Below are 16933 nucleotides of genomic sequence, written 5' to 3'. Positions count from 1 at the left end.
TCTAACATTTACAAAAGTCACCTGTAATAGTTAACTTATTTAGGACTAGATGCCGTTTGCATGGTGGAGAGCAGCAAGGTGATGAAGGGACCTTTGAAGACATCGCCACTGTAGCGCATGCGCACTTCTTATCTCATTATTTCGACTTTCTTATCTCATAATTACATAATTATGACTTTCTTATCTCATAACTATGACTTTTTATCTCATTATTTCGACTTTCTTATCTCATAACTATGACTTTTTATCTCATAATTATGACTTTTTATCTCATTATTTCGACTTTCTTATCTCATAATTACATAATTATGACTTTCTTATCTCATAATTATGACTTTTTATCTCATTATTTCGACTTTCTTATCTCATAACTATGACTTTTTATCTCATTATTATGACTTTTTATCTCATTATGACTTTTTATCTCATTATTATGACTTTTTATCTCATAACTATGACTTTTTATCTGATTATTATGACTTTTTATCTCATTATGACTTTTTATCTCATAATTATGACTTTTTATCTCATTATTATGACTTTTTATCTCATAATTATGACTTTTTATCTCATTATTATGACTTTTTATCTCATAATTTCGACTTTTTTATCTCATAATTATGACTTTTCATGAGGATTTTATTTTTTTCAAGTGGCGGAAATGGGCTTCCATAGTTATTCATACATAAATGTCCTACACTAATAATAAAAAGTTATTATGGCTGTGTGTACCTTGTGTGCACCGCCTAGTGGTTAAAGCACGTTATTGAATTATTGTTTTTATGTGTTATATTTGATGAAAAAAATATTAAGAGTACATACTTTCATAGGGGGAAAGTAGAAGGTCAATGATATAAATATAAAATATCAAGAAGATACTGTAAGTGATCTCTACAATAACACAGTTTAGTGCAGGATGTACAAAGATATTAATAGGAGGATGTGCAAAACAGAAAAACGAATTAACCTTTATTCAAACATTAAATAATACTTTAGATTAAGGTCTTCTTTTAAATAAGAAAAAAGCTTTGAGGGTATCTATCTACAGATAAATATTAAGCCTGACAAAGTACCATCTAATATATTGCTTTCCTGCAATGTTAACTATGTTGAAGCACTTATTTTAACTGATATTATACATATGAGTTATACTCTTATGTATGTAGATAGTATAAGAAATGTGCAGAATATGACTAATGAATTAATGGTGGAGGTATACACACATATTGATAGATGTCTTTCATGACGCTGCACTGTTGATGAACCTGCGACCCAAGTTTTTCATTCATTGCATACAGTAACTACACCATAGTTGTGTATATGATATGTCAATAAACCTTAGAAAATCTTGAAATCTTGAAAGAGATGTGCAACATATTGTCTTTAATTAACTATTAGTACAGCATAAAATAGAGAGATTTAATATCACATTAAATGTTTCCCACTCTAATTCACAGAGCACTGCAGAGCACTGATACTTACCATGCTGTGCTGAAATCTTTCAAATGTAGCCTAAGAACCTTTGCTTTAAAATAAAACATCTGTCTGTATAACAAACTGGCTGGATGCTAGCTGCAAGTGAGATTCTATGTTGTTAGATTGGCAAAAGTCAAGATTTTTTTTAGAGAACATCCCCTAAAGGTCCCATACAAGCCTTAAAAAAATATATTTTTGCCAGTTCCCATAGTAACAGTGACAAGTCAAAGGGAGAGGAGCAACCCTCGTGAAACACAGTTCAACATGGCACCCAGTCAAATCACTGGTCACAAACAGATAGAGTAAACTGTCAAACATTAGTATGGTTAAGGTTGCAGAGTGCAGAAGCAGCATGTTCAAACAGGGGCCGAGCTGTCCCTGCGTCTCATGCAGGTCCAACATGGATACATTACAGTGGGTCGGCGCATGTGATCTCTGCTGATATTGTGAAATGCTAGCCCGTCTTGAGCAAGCTTGTCAGCATAATCTCCCGCACTATCAAAGAACATCATTACGTTTCAAGGATGTAAGAAATGTCCCTTTTTAGAAGACATTTCTGTGAATGTAATGTTAGACACTGCATCCGTTATGAAGACATAAAAGAGTCTTAGAGGTGAACTTGAGGATGGGCACGGCGTTTCCTTCTAATTCTTTTTGAAGTCTTCTATGCAGTCTTGACATTGGCTGAGCTTAATGACCCGGTGGTGGAGTTAAAGAAGTATGCTGATGCTTCATTAACTTCAAAGAGCAACTTTGTGCCTCCCTACAGCCTGAGACAGGCCTGGCTGAGACGTGGCAGGTGAGAGAGCCCACTGCTGGCTGCTGTTCAAGGCTGCACCAGGGGGCCTCAGTAATGCTAGCTAAGTGTTCTCCCTTTGCAGAAAGGGAAGGTGACCAAGCCGTTAGCTGCAGGACATGCTCAGCAGAGCGACCAGAGCTGAACATTTCTAGACTAGTGCCAAGCATGAGTATTTCATTTCCTTGTTATAGCACATTGCAATGTTTTTGGACTAAGAGGCCATCCAGAGTGTTTCTACCGTCAATAAATCTTCGCTAAACCGTATCTGAGCAATGACAACATCTATCAAGCACTTTATGCCACTATCACACAGTGTTGTCACTATAGAGACCTAGATGTATCCCAATGCACTACTACTAGCTGTATAATGCATGGGATTGGCAGCAAAGCTTTTTATTTTCATTTTGAAGTAGATTTTTAGATTGACACGGCAATATACACCTGCCAGGGGAGGCAACCGCATGCTTCCAGTGTCACGAAGATAAAATATCCGTGACAACTTGTTTGTATCACAGAAAAGCTATTTCCTCACGGTTGGAAACAGCACTGATGGAGCACTTAAAGAAGGCACATTTTAATCAAGCTCCTCAGTTTTCACGGAGAGATTTGTGGGAGCCGCATAACTGTCACCTCGGCAGATAGCGGGGCCACGGAGCACCTTGTTTCAATTAGTTTGGGGATAGTGTTTGCGGGGGAAATGGCATTGCCTACGGTGAGGCACATGGGCGAAGACGGCTACTCCAAGGACATGTGTTCTGCAGATATGGTGTCGCTTGTCTGAATCTAATGAGCCACTCCTGTTTTAATCAATCCTCGCTCTCAGGTAAAAAAGAGGTGAAAGAGGAAATCTGAAGGAAATCGTCAGGTCTGATTAATCAGCTAATTACTAACAGGCATGAGAGGCCATGTTAAAAAATGTAGATGATTAAACAGCCTCACAATGAAAGATATTTTTGACGATTGATTCTTAGCAGCTTTTCAACCCGCCTGATAGGAAAACATTTAAATATTGCAGCTGACAAAGCCGCAGGAAAAGAGCTGAATAATGCAGTTTAACCTCAAAGAGCCTCCCCAACTTAAGAGACTCAAATCAGTCTTTCATTAAGATAATCAGCTTTCCCACCATCACTCTCGATACAGTTCCAAGCTGCCATCTTTTCCAGCTCATAATGATGAATGGCGGTTTTGTCAGGATGGCCTTGCAATTATGTAATTATCACCCCTGAGAAAGAGGATGTGTGTTTCTTTTCTCTCAACAGCTATGTGACTTGTGGGAACATTCCTCTCAGTGGAGCAGCACATTGACCGCAGAATTAATTTGTTTACTGACTTGAATAATCTTTTGAACTTGATAAGATATTTTTTAACCTTGACTATTCCACACAACAGCGCTAATCTTTGCGAGTTGGGGCCGGAGTGAGTCAAAGACAATGCATAATTCTCGCCACATTAGTAGGATCAGCTGTGAAGGATAATATCAAATCAGCTCGGGGTCAGCCAGTATGTGATCCTTTCAGCCATTCCACTTACCGCCCAGCAGTGCTAAGTTTCATCCCCTTTTGTCGAGGCTGTGGCGCAGAGTTGCTTTAGAGAGCAGAGGTGCAGTCAGCTTTGCTATAGGGCTTTACCACTCGGGTTAAGCTGGATGGAGTGAGAGCATTCTCATCAATTTAGCTGGAAAGTGTGAGGATGGATCCTCCTGTAAGCACCGGTGCCGAGATCTGTTCACGCTTGCATGAACCTGTGTTAGAAAATGAAGTTGAGAGGGACCACACAGTGAAAATGAAATGAATAAAGCATAGGCAGTCCAATGGATTTATAAATAAATAACTAGATCCATGTGACAGAAGGACATGCTTCAGTGGATTGGATTTTTGGGGAATAATTTCGATTCCAGAAATGGACTCCAAAGCAAACAGGAACTAGAATTGTTGTAAAGGTGTGAGTATGTAAAGGTCAGTGTTAAAGACAGTGATACACAGTGGTAGTGAAATGTTTTACACATTGTGGGGGAAACTTCTGAAGCAAAATGGAAACAGGACTCCGAGAGACACGAGGAGAGCTGGAGCTTTGATGGCAAACACTGATGGTTTATTTGGAGCTTCGGCCGAAGAAATCACAAGACATATCACGGGCCACGATCTGGCCACACGGTTGAGATGCCAAATCAATTCTGAAGCACCCTTCTGTAGTTCGAAGTTTTAACCAGTTCAGAGTGTAATAATCAACATTCTTCAATAGATAGACTAAACAGCTGAGGACACTGAATCACATTTGTTGTCGCTTATGGCTCAGGGTAATCTAAACCCCGAGAAGGATGTGTTCCAGGTGTCCCACAACAATAACTATCTCTGACCGAGAGTTGCCCGGTCATAAACTGGTAACAACAACAAAATGCTAGGGCAGCCTCTCCTTAAGGGAGATAGCGGCTGCCTGTTGGGGCATCTGCATCAGAGGGCGAAGCAGGACATGCAGGGCAAATTATTCCTTGACACACATAGTCTTTTTTTAAACGTGTTTACTAATTTCACTTGAATTTATTCCTTTGGGCTGCTGATTATTTCAATTCCAATAGAAGCATAAGATGCAAGAACGGATTTGAATTTGAGAGACAATAAAGTATACAACTTGCCTGTTTGAGTGGCCAGTTGACAAGCTAATATTACGCTAGTCAGATAATATCCTATGGCTGCTGGGATTGCATTTTTCCCAATAATGTCTGCCATTTTGTTCCCCAAACTGACTGTTAACCTGCCTTCAACAGAAGCCTGCTAAAATGCAATTGGTCAATAGAACTTGGACATCAACCAGAAAGCAGAATGTTTAAAGTGCCGAAATGGTGTCCCCTTGCCTCAAATATAGACATTCTCTAAAGTTTAGTTCCTAACTGTCTTGTTTCTACAAGAAATACATTTTCATGATTTTTGAAGAGAGACTCTGTGACAAGAAGTCTACCGTTGTAATACTCTAAGCTTCATCTGGTCCACCGGGGCTGCCAAACACCAAAAGCAATACAAAACTGCAGTTAGTGGCTTTAAAAAGAAACTAGCAAACTGTAAATAACATTGGTTGTTGATGGCATGGTTCACTTTTATCAGCTGCAAAACAGACTTGTAGCTCTGTCTGTCACCGTGACCAAGGTGATTGCTTCGCGTGATAAAACTCGTGAAACCGCGACGGGAACATCCTTGAATAAAACAAGTATCGCACCATATATTACTGACATCTAACAGCAGAGCTGCTCCACACCGCCATTTGTCTCCTTTCTTTCCTCTGACAGAGACAAGAGACATTATGATGTCAGATCTGCACAGGCTCCTCCAGCAATGTGAAATGTGTTTGTCTCCGCCTGTCATGGTGGAATCTGTCTCAATTGCTGCTATAGCTGGAGCACATTGCAGTGTCGCTTTTGTGCATTATTCATAGATTCAAAGGCCACACGCGTATATCTTGTATATCATTGCACCCTCACTTCAAGTACATGCATGCTGGCAGTTCAGTTCCAGTGTCTCGGTCCAATGCTCGTAATTCTAACTTCTCATCACCCTTGAACCATCTGATCCAGCATCTACAAACCATGATGGATTTCAGGTCTGCAGGCTGATAGAGGGACTGCGTAGCCCCCGACATCCTCTCTACAGGAGGGACTGCTTTCTGCTCAGATCCTGCCAAGAATACACCTCATTATCCAAATGAGACATTAGCAAGAGCCGCTCCCGTGCTTGCGCACTATAGGCCGCCCCATAAAGCCTCCGCTGTGTTTTGCTCTGCCAGTGAGAGCACTGAGGGGGAAGATATTGTGGCTGCAGCTCATTTTGCATAAAATGGAGGAGGGGGATGCTTACTGTGTAAAGGGGGCCACTTTTTATTTTTTTGTTGAGGAGAAGAGATATCCCGGCTGTGAGAGTGAAATGGAAATGTCACAAGGGGAGAGCATGGGAGAGCAGAGCAGTTGAGATCGTAGTGATTTATCTTAACATTTGTTTCTGCATGGCTTGCTGTTTCTGCTCTCCGGAGGATATGCAGAGGAGAGGGATGTGGCAGACAGATGGAGCAGGGGGATTGGCTAGGACCCTTCGGCCCAGCTCTGCTTCTCTTCCTCCTCCCTCCTCCGATTCCTCACCGTCCACCCATGTGGTGTTGGATCTGTCACGCCTCCCTTACAGCCTGATGAAGTAGGTCAGACGCTGTCCCAGGGTCTGACCACTGGCTCCAGAGCTGCTGTGTAGTGATTCACTCATTACACACACAGCTCCAAAATAACAACAAGGAGATTGAAAAAAAACGACAAGGAAAAAAACCAACAGAGGGTGGTGCAGGGAACAAACATGGCCCAACCTCAGCTGGCTTAACGCGTTCTAACATGCAGATTTGTTTACTGCATGTTTGATGACCCAATAAGGTGTCCTTACAATACTTAGCACTGAAGCCACATAAAGGCTAGCAGGGAAATATAGAGATGGATTCATAATGGTGCCTTTTCTGCAAAAGAGCATTGGTGTTTAATCGTTTTAATATTCATTGCTCATTAAAAGCTAATTTGTGTTGAGTGTTTGTTAGGATAGAATGACAATATTAATGTGCACCAGAAAGGGCACAAACATACTTTCCTAAAGGAAACAAGTATGTTTCAGTATCTTAAGCCACAGTAGCGGTGTTGAATACATTTGTTTGTGATCTTAGTCATGCTTATCCCTATAAACTACCGAAAGGGTAACACAAACATTGTCAAAGTTGAGAATCCTTAGTCACCAAATAAATAAAAAAGTCAGAGATGGCTGCTTCTGCTTTAAAGAGATGAAAACATGAAGCGTTTCCTGTTTCTCCGACTGGATTGTCCTGCAAGTCGTTGCATGTTCGCAACCCACCAAAGATGATGTCACGAGCATTTTGATGCGTTATCTCCTTCAGCACATCCCATGCCTGCCATCCTTTGACTGGTTTGTGGGGAATCACATTTGAATTACTAATCTGAAGTTGTTATGGCATTGAGCTTCCAGTGAGGCAAGCTCATGCCTATCAGTGATAGAAAAATATATATGTACAAATGGGAATAAATGGCAGATATTGGAAGGCGTGTGTGTGATGGGGTGAAAAAGAGCTTTGCCTTGTCCTCTGCTTCCCGGCAGCATATTAAATTCTTGTCAGTGATGAGCTTTTATTCGTTGTGGCAGCATTACATTTCCATGACTTCACAACCACTGGCAAATTCAGACAAGGGAGTAATGAGGATCGTTGAAACCACTGAATAAATGCGTCTTCCCCGTTTGTCCCCTTCCTTCCTCACTCAGTACGCCATTCTTTATTTGCTGTTGTTACTCCTCCGCCTCTCAGAGGCACTCGCCCCATCTTCCTTTTTCCTCCTTGTTGCCACTCGTCAAACTCTTAGAGTAGCCCTCTGTTTTCTTTTCATCTTCTGTTATCTGCGGCGTGTTCCTCATTTACTCGTATTTAAACACCACTCCCTGCGCAGCCCTTTGAAATCCTCTCCCATTCTCTCAGTCTCTCTGTCATAACACCTTGTCCGAGTGATTACTCTCAGACTCAGGAATGTTTGTACCTGTTTAGTACTCCTTTTCTTCATGTGCAGACATGACTGGAGCACACCCAGGAACAGTACCTGCAGGACAGAGTTGGGATACCGTTTCTCTCCCTTTTTAAAGCCCCCTATGAACAGTGTGCTGCTGGCTTGTTTTGTGCTCTATCCTACATTAGAATTACAAAACCCTGCTCTGAATGTGTGTTGTTTTCTGAAGCCACAAATCTGGCAAGATCCAGAGTGTGCATCATTTTGTTTACCATGTGTTTCTCTTAAAGACTCCCTCCTGTTTTACACAAATGAGTCAGAGTGAGAGCACTTATCAGAATGCAAAGGAAACAGATTTTGTCAATGAAAATGGTCCGGGGTTGTAAATCATCCACTCGATCAAGTTAAATGTGAGTGTTCAAAATAGTATGATTAATGCAAGACAAAACAGCATGGTTGCAGCACCTAAACGGCCTCAGTATTTCATGTTGTTCATTACCTGTATACATCTATCATGCTTTTGGATTGAATTATAGTCTTTCATAGCACATCCTGGCATCTATTAATCTCAATAGTACATTTTAGTCATAGCAACTCAAGGTTACCCTCCTATCTGCGTTTTTTCTGCGTGGTTTTAATAGACACTGCCTGTTGTTGCCTGGAACAGTATCAGGGCTGCTGTTGTGCTGCTTTGAGGTATTTTTTATCTACGTGTTGGCAGGTGTTGCCTGGAGCGATGGCGTGCTGGTGGAACGCCTCTTCCCTTCTACGTACTCCAACCATTTCAAAATGTGTTATGTTATTAGCGTTTCTGTAAAGTTCGGACCATAGCTACTTTTATTTCACATTATCATAGTATGTACGTAGTAACAAAGGCACAGCGCTGGTGAAATTGATAAATACTTCCTTATCTTCTCTCATACAAGGCCAAGGAGGCTGAATGGGAGGTTGCTATGTGACCTTGCCGATGGATAAGTACATAGCAGACGTGAGCCGGATAACGCCGTGAGAACAGGCACTCTTCATCGCCAATACACCTCTTTGAGTTGCAAAACAAAATCAGCATGTTCCTTCACTGCACTGAAGTGGTCTGATGAGCGCTTCGTGGCGTTTCTTAGCTTCTTTCTTCTGCTTTTCAAGTACCTCCAATACAGAGGTAGAGCCACCTGAACATTCTATCCTCCATGATATTCCTTTAGCAACACGTCTTAATGGCTCCATTTCTAAATTCCTGCATCTTCCGAGACCTCCTTGGAGGTGGGTGAGATGGTCAAAGAGTCATTCAAATACCTGCATGTTTACATCTGCTTTCATGTCTGTATTTTGTATGGACTATAACTCATTCTTATTAGCTTTGACATGCACATTCTTTGAAATATCGGTGTCAGGAGGTGCTGTCACCTGATCCTTTATAGAAATGGAGGTGATGGGGAGCACCTTTGAATGCTCACTGCATCTTCTTTTACTGCCTCTGTTCTGTAGTTTTTATGATCCCGCCTTGTGTTTCGCACCTCTAAGTAGTCCATTTCGAGGCAACTATAGAAATGTAAAGACAGGAAGCTGCCTAATTACCGATGAGAGGGAAGACATAGCCTAGCATTAGAAGGCAGTTGCTGGTAGAGGAGAGGATTATGGGAGAATATTTTTTTCTCTCTGTCATCCTCTAGATTTTCACCCCGTCTTTGAGCTTGCTGGAAGGATGTGTTCTCGAGCAGGGGTGACCTGGCCCTGCTCTCTCATTCATGTGTGTAATGAAGGCCTCTGTCTGAATAATCCCATTAGGTAGTGAGATTAAAACCTGAGCTGATATTTGAGACTGTGCCCGGCACCGCTTTAGAAATTGGAGAGCTTTGCTGCCGGCCCTGGGAGAGAGGGGGCCGAGGAAGAGCAACCGAGGAGAGTGTCTGTGTTCGGGAGGTCGTCGCTCCTTTGGACTGATAGGGTGCCATTGTAATTAAAGGAGAGGGGACGGCTCCAAAGCTTCTCTCATCTTCGCCCAAGTCCATCCCTTTCTTCCAGAGTTATGCAGAGATTAATCTTTTCCACTTAAAAGCAGTTCTAATTGAGTATAATGGTTTTGATCTAACCAATAAGGGCAGTCATTTAAAAAATCATTCTCTGCTTATAAGGGAATTTGTCTTTTTGGTTGTGCTTGATGAGTAGCAGAGCTTTTCAGATTGGCTGGTTGTTTTTGCCGTAATGCTCTGATTCAACTATATAAGACTTTCTGCAAGGCAGCAGAGAGAGTTGTATATCTCTAAGGAACGTTTAAGATTGATCAACACAAACCTTTCATTCTGCATCACTTATGATTAGTTTCCAATCCCAGAAAGACATTTCCACATCACCGAACCATAATTGACTATATTAAACAGTTTCTTGATTCGGGCCATACTGAGGAAAACGTGCTGTCTGACGTTTGTTGTCTTTACATATTGCCATCTTCGTAAATCATTTGTGCAGTTTAGGAATGGGAAGATGATCGATGCGTTTTAAGAATCAATGATTCTTATCTTTAAGAAACTTAATTGATAAGCAACTAAAAACCTGGATAATGCTACGGATGAAAATAAATCCTACACAAAATTGTCTCAAGTGGAACGCTGTCTAGCTCAGTTGGTTGAGCTGGCGGTCCATGTACTGTGGCTTGGTCGCCAAGCAATGGACCCCGGTCTGAATCCGGCTCGGGGCCATTTGTTTCATTCCCTCAGTCTACCCGTTTTAAGCCTGTCTCTACAATGAAGGCACTGGTTGCCCAAAACAAAGGAAAATGTGTCAAACATTTTTGTGTGATTGGTAAAAAAAAACACACGCTATTCCTTTTTGAATTGGCACATTTGTATACTAAAAAAGCTGCTTGCCTACCAACTGTAACAAGAATAATTAGGAATATTTTTTGTATGAACTTGCTATTCTTTCAGAAATGATGAACAAATGTTTTTGAAGTGTTTCTTTGTTCAGGTTACATTTTGTCTTAGATTTGCAGTTGTATGTTTATATTATTTCAATCGCTTTTTTAAATATAGAAACTCCATAATCTTAAACACACACTTATACTCACACATGAATACTTATACTTAGATTTAATGCCATACGTTTCTATATAGCGTACATCGAATTGTATAAGAACACGAATACAGTATGCACATTTTCTAAGATGTGTTACATTTTAGGCTGTGACATGATGATGTTTATTAATGTAAATGTAAGTTATGGTGGATCAAGAATGAACATGATGTCTTTGTCAGTCAAATCTGCCTTCTGAGAATTGCAGAACCTGTTTGATCTGATCCATATTTTTTTCATCTGATGAACATAGATAATATATGCTTACTAGATTATGTGTCATAACAGGATGGTAATAAACCGGTACAACAGAAGGCAAAAATAGCATCATGGCAGTATCTCCTCTTTATCTCATCTGACTGTGTCATGCCTTGTTGCATACCAAGTCTGTAGTTTGCCCTGCGTGAGCTGGGCTCTCCCTCCTTTCTTCCTCGCTGTTTCCATCTCCTTTGTCTTCAGTCCTCTCCCACACCATTTCTTCAGTATCTTCTTTTTGTTGTGTCTTTTCCAGCTCACTCTTGAGGACTTGAAGTTAAATGTGCCTATGCTGTGCAGGTTTAGACAAGCGCTACCTGTGCGCCTCGAGGCTTTGATTACGTTTCATAAAGACGTATTTTTTGTCTGTGCTTCAAAGAGCTCTGCATTTTTATATTTGTTAAGTGAAGATGCGTATGTAAGGGACATAGCTTTCAGCGCTTTGATTCACTGTAAGCTACAGCTGTGCTTGTTGTGAACGTTGTTCCCTTCCCGTGAGGAGGCTCTAAAATGGTGGAATGAATGTAATGTTTCAGTTTAGCTCCAGATATGGTATGACGCTGCCAGTTCTGAATTTAAAACAATGTCTCTTTTTGAATTTGCAAGGCTAAATCTTAGCTGTTACTCTCTTGCATCTTGGGTATTGTTTGTCTCTTGCAGGCAATTATTCATAGTCACTCTGTTGTCTTTATAAGAGCACGTCTTTGACTCATTTGATACTTTTCTCTTTACTGAATAATGTATATTTTTCTGTGCTGTCTGCTCTGCTGCCTGACTGCAGGAGCTTCATGTTTATCAGCTCTCTTGCTGCATCATGGCTGTGTATGCTTGGCTACTAATAATCATCTCTGCAAGTGTTCTTCCATTTCATTACTGCTACAGTGATGATGAAGATGCTTATATGTCATGATGCACTCTTTCATGCTGGACTGTACTAAAATATATCGTTCTATGTACTACTAACCGACTAAGCTAAATGTATTAACTGAAAATACTTGTGAATTAATCCTCAGTTTTTTTATTAAATGGTTTCATTTTCTTCCACCTTCAAAGAGAAGAGAAGAAACTATGGTTGATGCATGTTGACAAACTTCATCCACTTTTATCTCTTCAGCTGTTTACTCTCTGTTTGAACTGGCTCTTTATTTCATCTCTAACACTGCATGTGCCTGTTACCGACGGAGCCTTGCCACACTCGGTGAGGCCTCCTTTTGGATTTGGGGGGTTGTCATGGCGCCGGGGGTCCTTCCTTTTCCCTTTGCTTTTCCGTCCTTGTCTCCCTTACTTCATAAAAAAAAAAATCTGCACCTGCACAAATGCACCTCCTCCCACCAGAGCACTGACACACTCCCTTCCATCTGTCTTTTCCTACCCAGAACTCCCTAACAACCCGCCAACCAGGCTCCCTGACGTCAAGACGAGCCAGCACAATGTAGGCGCCGTCATCGGGTGTGCTGTGGCGGGAGTCGCCCTGTTGGGGGTGGCGGCCACACTGCTCTTCGTATTCCTGCGCCGCCGCCAGCGCACCTTCAAAGGAGACTACAGCACTAAGAAACACGTGTTCGGTAACGGGTACAGCAAGGCCGGCGGTCTGCCCGCACACCCTCCGATCCCCAAGAACCTCCAGTACCCGGACGACTCAGACGACGAGAAGAAACCCGCCCAGATCAGCGGCCCCGCTGGGTTTGAGGCGAGCGTGCCCGATTTTGACCCAGAGCAAGAGGACCTGAAGAGGCCCTATTTCACTGTGGACGAAGGGGAGAGCCGAGATTATGATGAGCGGACTCTGAATTTCCAGTATGATCGTGAACCTGAGATAGCCGATGATATGATCTCTCAAACCGACGGCTCTGTCATTTCTAAGAAAGAGTGGTATGTTTAGTGGCATGCTACAACCAAACCCTTTGGTCCCCCTCACCTGCATTCCACTGCACCCTTCACCTCCATCACCACCCCACCCTCCCATTCGTCAAGCTGCCCCCTACACAGCCCACTATCCTCAAGGCCTAGGGTACCCTCCCCTTGACTCGCCCCCCCCCCCATTCAGACCCCATCCAAACTAATCTCAATTAGAAAATCAAGCGTCTATTTAAAGTGCTAGCAAAACATCAACTTCTCATTATGACAGCATTGGTATCAGTTCCATCAGGTGAATGGGCAAAGAGTACAAACTAAGGTATGTAAACGGACTTGAGTACGAGTCCAGACAGGTGATTGGTTGATTAATACTGGTGTAATATTCTTTTTGTGTATTTTTTCCATGTTATAAATGTATTACATGTATTAAAAGAGACTGCAGGTTGAGGTTTTGCTGAGCACACTTGTGAAAGTCCTACACTGGATGTGCGGATTTATTTCTGTTTTTTTATTGCCATTGCCGTTTTTGTTATTTTTATAAAGTCTTTTTCTATAATTTTTAAGTGAGCAGAGATATGAGAGTTATATGTTCGACATAATTACAGGTGGAGTTCTATGTGTTTGTAATTGTGTGGTCAAATGTTTCAGAGAAAAACAAAAAAAACGCCATACAGCACCTGTGTCATTTCTGTTTCTCACTGGGGTTAGCGTCCATGAAACTCATGTTTGTACAGCATTTACAGCAGATGTGTTATGTGCTGTGTTCCAAAGACATGCTTAGTATTTCTTGCTCCCCCCTGTGTGTATAGGCTTGGTTTAACTTAACTGAGAGGGAATCGGCCTACTGAGCCATGTGGCAGATACAAATTGAGTATTTTCAATAATTTTCCCCTTAAATTTTAATAACGCTAAGAATGTTTCCACATCAGTGAATAAGAGTACAGCAGAGAGAAGGGCTGCAAAAATGTCTACTTTTCATTGGTGCATCACAACCACGTCCAAATAAGGTTTGGTGAGTCTCGGAGTCATAAAAACACCTTCAATAATGCTCTGAAATATCATGATTGTCACTTGACTTTAACAGGTTGACGAGCTCTTGATCTTACCACTATAATGAAATGTCTGTTTTTTTTTCTATGTTGAGTTGTCATAATTGTGTTGTTCTAACCCTTCTTTTATCAAATGGATGTCAGAGAAAAGTGTCTGAGGAATTTCCCAAATATGACTCTGCCTCTCCTTATAATATGTGACTGTGTGCTGAAAGAATTGGCTGAAGCCCTTACACCAACAGCATGAGGAGATGTCCATGGACACAAAGGACACAGATAGGAGAGAAATGTCAACAGATGCTTACATTTGTGACTTTGAGAGAGCATTTATCATGTAAAGGGAATTGAAAAATGAATGGTGGCCATGCTGGAGTATAAAAAGTCACCTGCTGCTTTCATTGGGTTTATTTTCCATCTGTTTATTTGTTTTCTTTCTAAAATGAAATTCTGTATGGGGGATTTTAAATGAGTGAATGGTTGTCCTTTTCTTAATCATCTGAATCTGCCAATAGGGCTGTCAGAAGGCTGTATCTGGCTTTTTTTAAATCACTGTTAATAAGTGCCAGATGGAGTGCAAAATGCATTTCCTTGGAACAAAAAAAAAGTTCAATGTGAAATATCCGATAAAACCGATGCAAAGGAGTAAATCGGTGGATATGGGCATCAGATCTGACTCGCTCTGAACAATATAAATACGTTATTAAGCCTTATTTTATGCATGTTTTGTGTTGGAGTGGATGTGCGTACGTTTGAAATTTTGTTTCGGTATAAAATCCAGTGTGTTTGTCCTCATTCGCAGCTCGAAAGACGACACTTTGTCAGTGCTGTCGTTAACAAAAAAGGTATGGGTACCCAGGAACAATATTGCAGTTAAATACTAAAAAAAAATATATAAATAAAGATGAAAAAAGAACATCTCCCTGGGAGCAGATCGCTGGAGATGTGAATGTTCTACAGTCCATGCTTGTCTACTGTACTTTTTTAGATGAGCATGTTAAATCATGAGCCTCAATTTCTATTGTATTTTCAACACAAAATTAACATTACAAAAATGGGATATAAAAGGTCTTATCAAAAGCCTGTTGATTTCAGTTAAGATTCATTTTCTACTGCCTTATTTTTGTTTTTGTTCGGTGTATCCACTAGAGATTGAGAACATACATGGTGGTTTACAGGTTTTAGCGAGAGAACTAAACAACAGCGTCTGGGTTGCTGCCTTCCAAGCGCAAAAGCAAGTCCCAATTATGTTGCCTTTATTTTATCGTTCACTTGATAAAAGGTGAAAGGCTTTGCTGAAACTTCTTCTTTTAAATTCTACAGACATATCACAGCATAATAGACACAAAACGTTTTTATCTTTTTGTGCATTCAGTGCCTATCAAAGACAGGAGACAGATGCTGCTCCAGCGTTTTAAGTTATTCATGCAGAAGAATAACATAAAGAGTAATATTGAAATATGACACAGACTGCAAACCTCTTAAAATCAGACAAATGATCGTTCTTAACTTGCAGTGAATTGTAGTTAGTATAGTGGGGATGTTATTCCCCCCCGAGCTCCAATTTGATACTAACAATGTGTCTTGATCTCAAAATCAATTCATCTCTTAGAAGCCCTTTTAACGTTTAATGATTGCTTCACGGTAACACAGCACTTTTTCTCTATCAATAAAGACCCTAAAGAGATCAAACTTTGTCACATATCGCTGACTTTTCAAAGCACAACAATTGAAACATGAAATCTAGTGAAAAAAGATTGAAATCCAATTTTAAAAAAGCAACTTTGGCCCCAAGTAGAGATCAGACCGACTCCTTTTAAAGCACAACTTTAGTTTTTTTTTTCTGCATCCATTAGAAAGCCACTGCCACACTTGCTTCTAAAACGGTCGAGAAAGAAAAACAATTTGGAGTGGACATTCTGTATACTGGTAGATGTTAACATTGTCTTCATGTTGTCAGGGTGTTATGAGTTTCTATTTTGTAATACTGACTGTAACTTCATTCCATCCTAATCTACTTTTTGTATTCAGTATGTTCAACATTCCACTGTAAATATTGTACATACGGTTGAGATTATAGTTGGGATTTATTTAGGGACAACTGCGTAGGGACCCTGTCATGTAAAATATACCTATTTTGACTGCAAACATAGAGACTTGGTGATGGATAGATGAAGTCGATGGATAGCTTATTTCCAAAGTCCAACCCTAGAAATGCTCCTCTGGTACGTTTTTTTTAAAATGCCACTAGCAGCTTCACTGTCATACAAAAGGGGTGACGCATACAGTTTGTCGATGTAATGTTATTGAAAGAAAATCAGAAGAGAGAAAGTGTCTGTATGCAGCCATGTGAATGTATATTTCTGAGGGTGTTACAAATATGAAAAAAAAAAATCTATTGTTCAATTGTGATGACCCAGTGAAGTAACTTGTATTTGTTTTAAGCATTAAATGAGTTCAATAGTCAACAATGTTCTGTCCAAGTTCACTGATAGATGTACCGAATATGGTTCACGTCTGCAACACATTTATTATCCCTGTGTATTGATTTTGGTAATTGCAGCTCTTGTATCCCTGTCGCCTCATGCAGGTGCTTATTTGGATTTATTTGTCAGCGAAATCACCTTCTGTGAGCCTTAAGTGTAAAACATAAAAAGGTTTGTTCTTCAAATAAATGTTCCTCTGGTTTGACAATTCAACACATTGTGAGGCCAACATATAAACCCATATGTCGCTCTGCTCCTATCCAGCTATGAGACAGAGTCACGTGGCGTATTCCACTTGCATTGCTGTTCCAGTTTTCAGAATCAAAATCAACTTGGGATGCATCCACGCTACCCTCCATTGTTTGCTCTACTTTTAAAGCCTGTGTGCGAGAATAATCAAATTATTTTTTTAAAAAGCCAA

At 40.6% G+C, this 16933-nt stretch overlaps 1 protein-coding gene across 1 annotated transcript in view; it reads left to right on the top strand.

Annotated features, from left to right (window-relative positions):
• Positions 1–16494, top strand: part of nectin1b (nectin cell adhesion molecule 1b) — a 76958-nt gene extending 60464 nt beyond the window's left edge. Inside the window, exon 6 of the mRNA XM_010770228.1 lies at positions 12500–16494. Coding sequence (XP_010768530.1) covers positions 12500–13005 — 506 coding nt within the window. The 3' untranslated portion in view covers positions 13006–16494. The remainder of the gene's footprint in view (positions 1–12499) is intronic.
• The last annotated feature ends 439 nt before the right edge of the window (positions 16495–16933 follow it).

This window comes from Notothenia coriiceps, unplaced genomic scaffold, assembly GCF_000735185.1.
Source record: "Notothenia coriiceps isolate Sejong01 unplaced genomic scaffold, NC01 NC01_scaffold00008607, whole genome shotgun sequence".
Classification (NCBI taxonomy): domain Eukaryota; kingdom Metazoa; phylum Chordata; class Actinopteri; order Perciformes; family Nototheniidae; genus Notothenia; species Notothenia coriiceps.
This window is presented reverse-complemented; position numbering and strand designations above follow the sequence as displayed.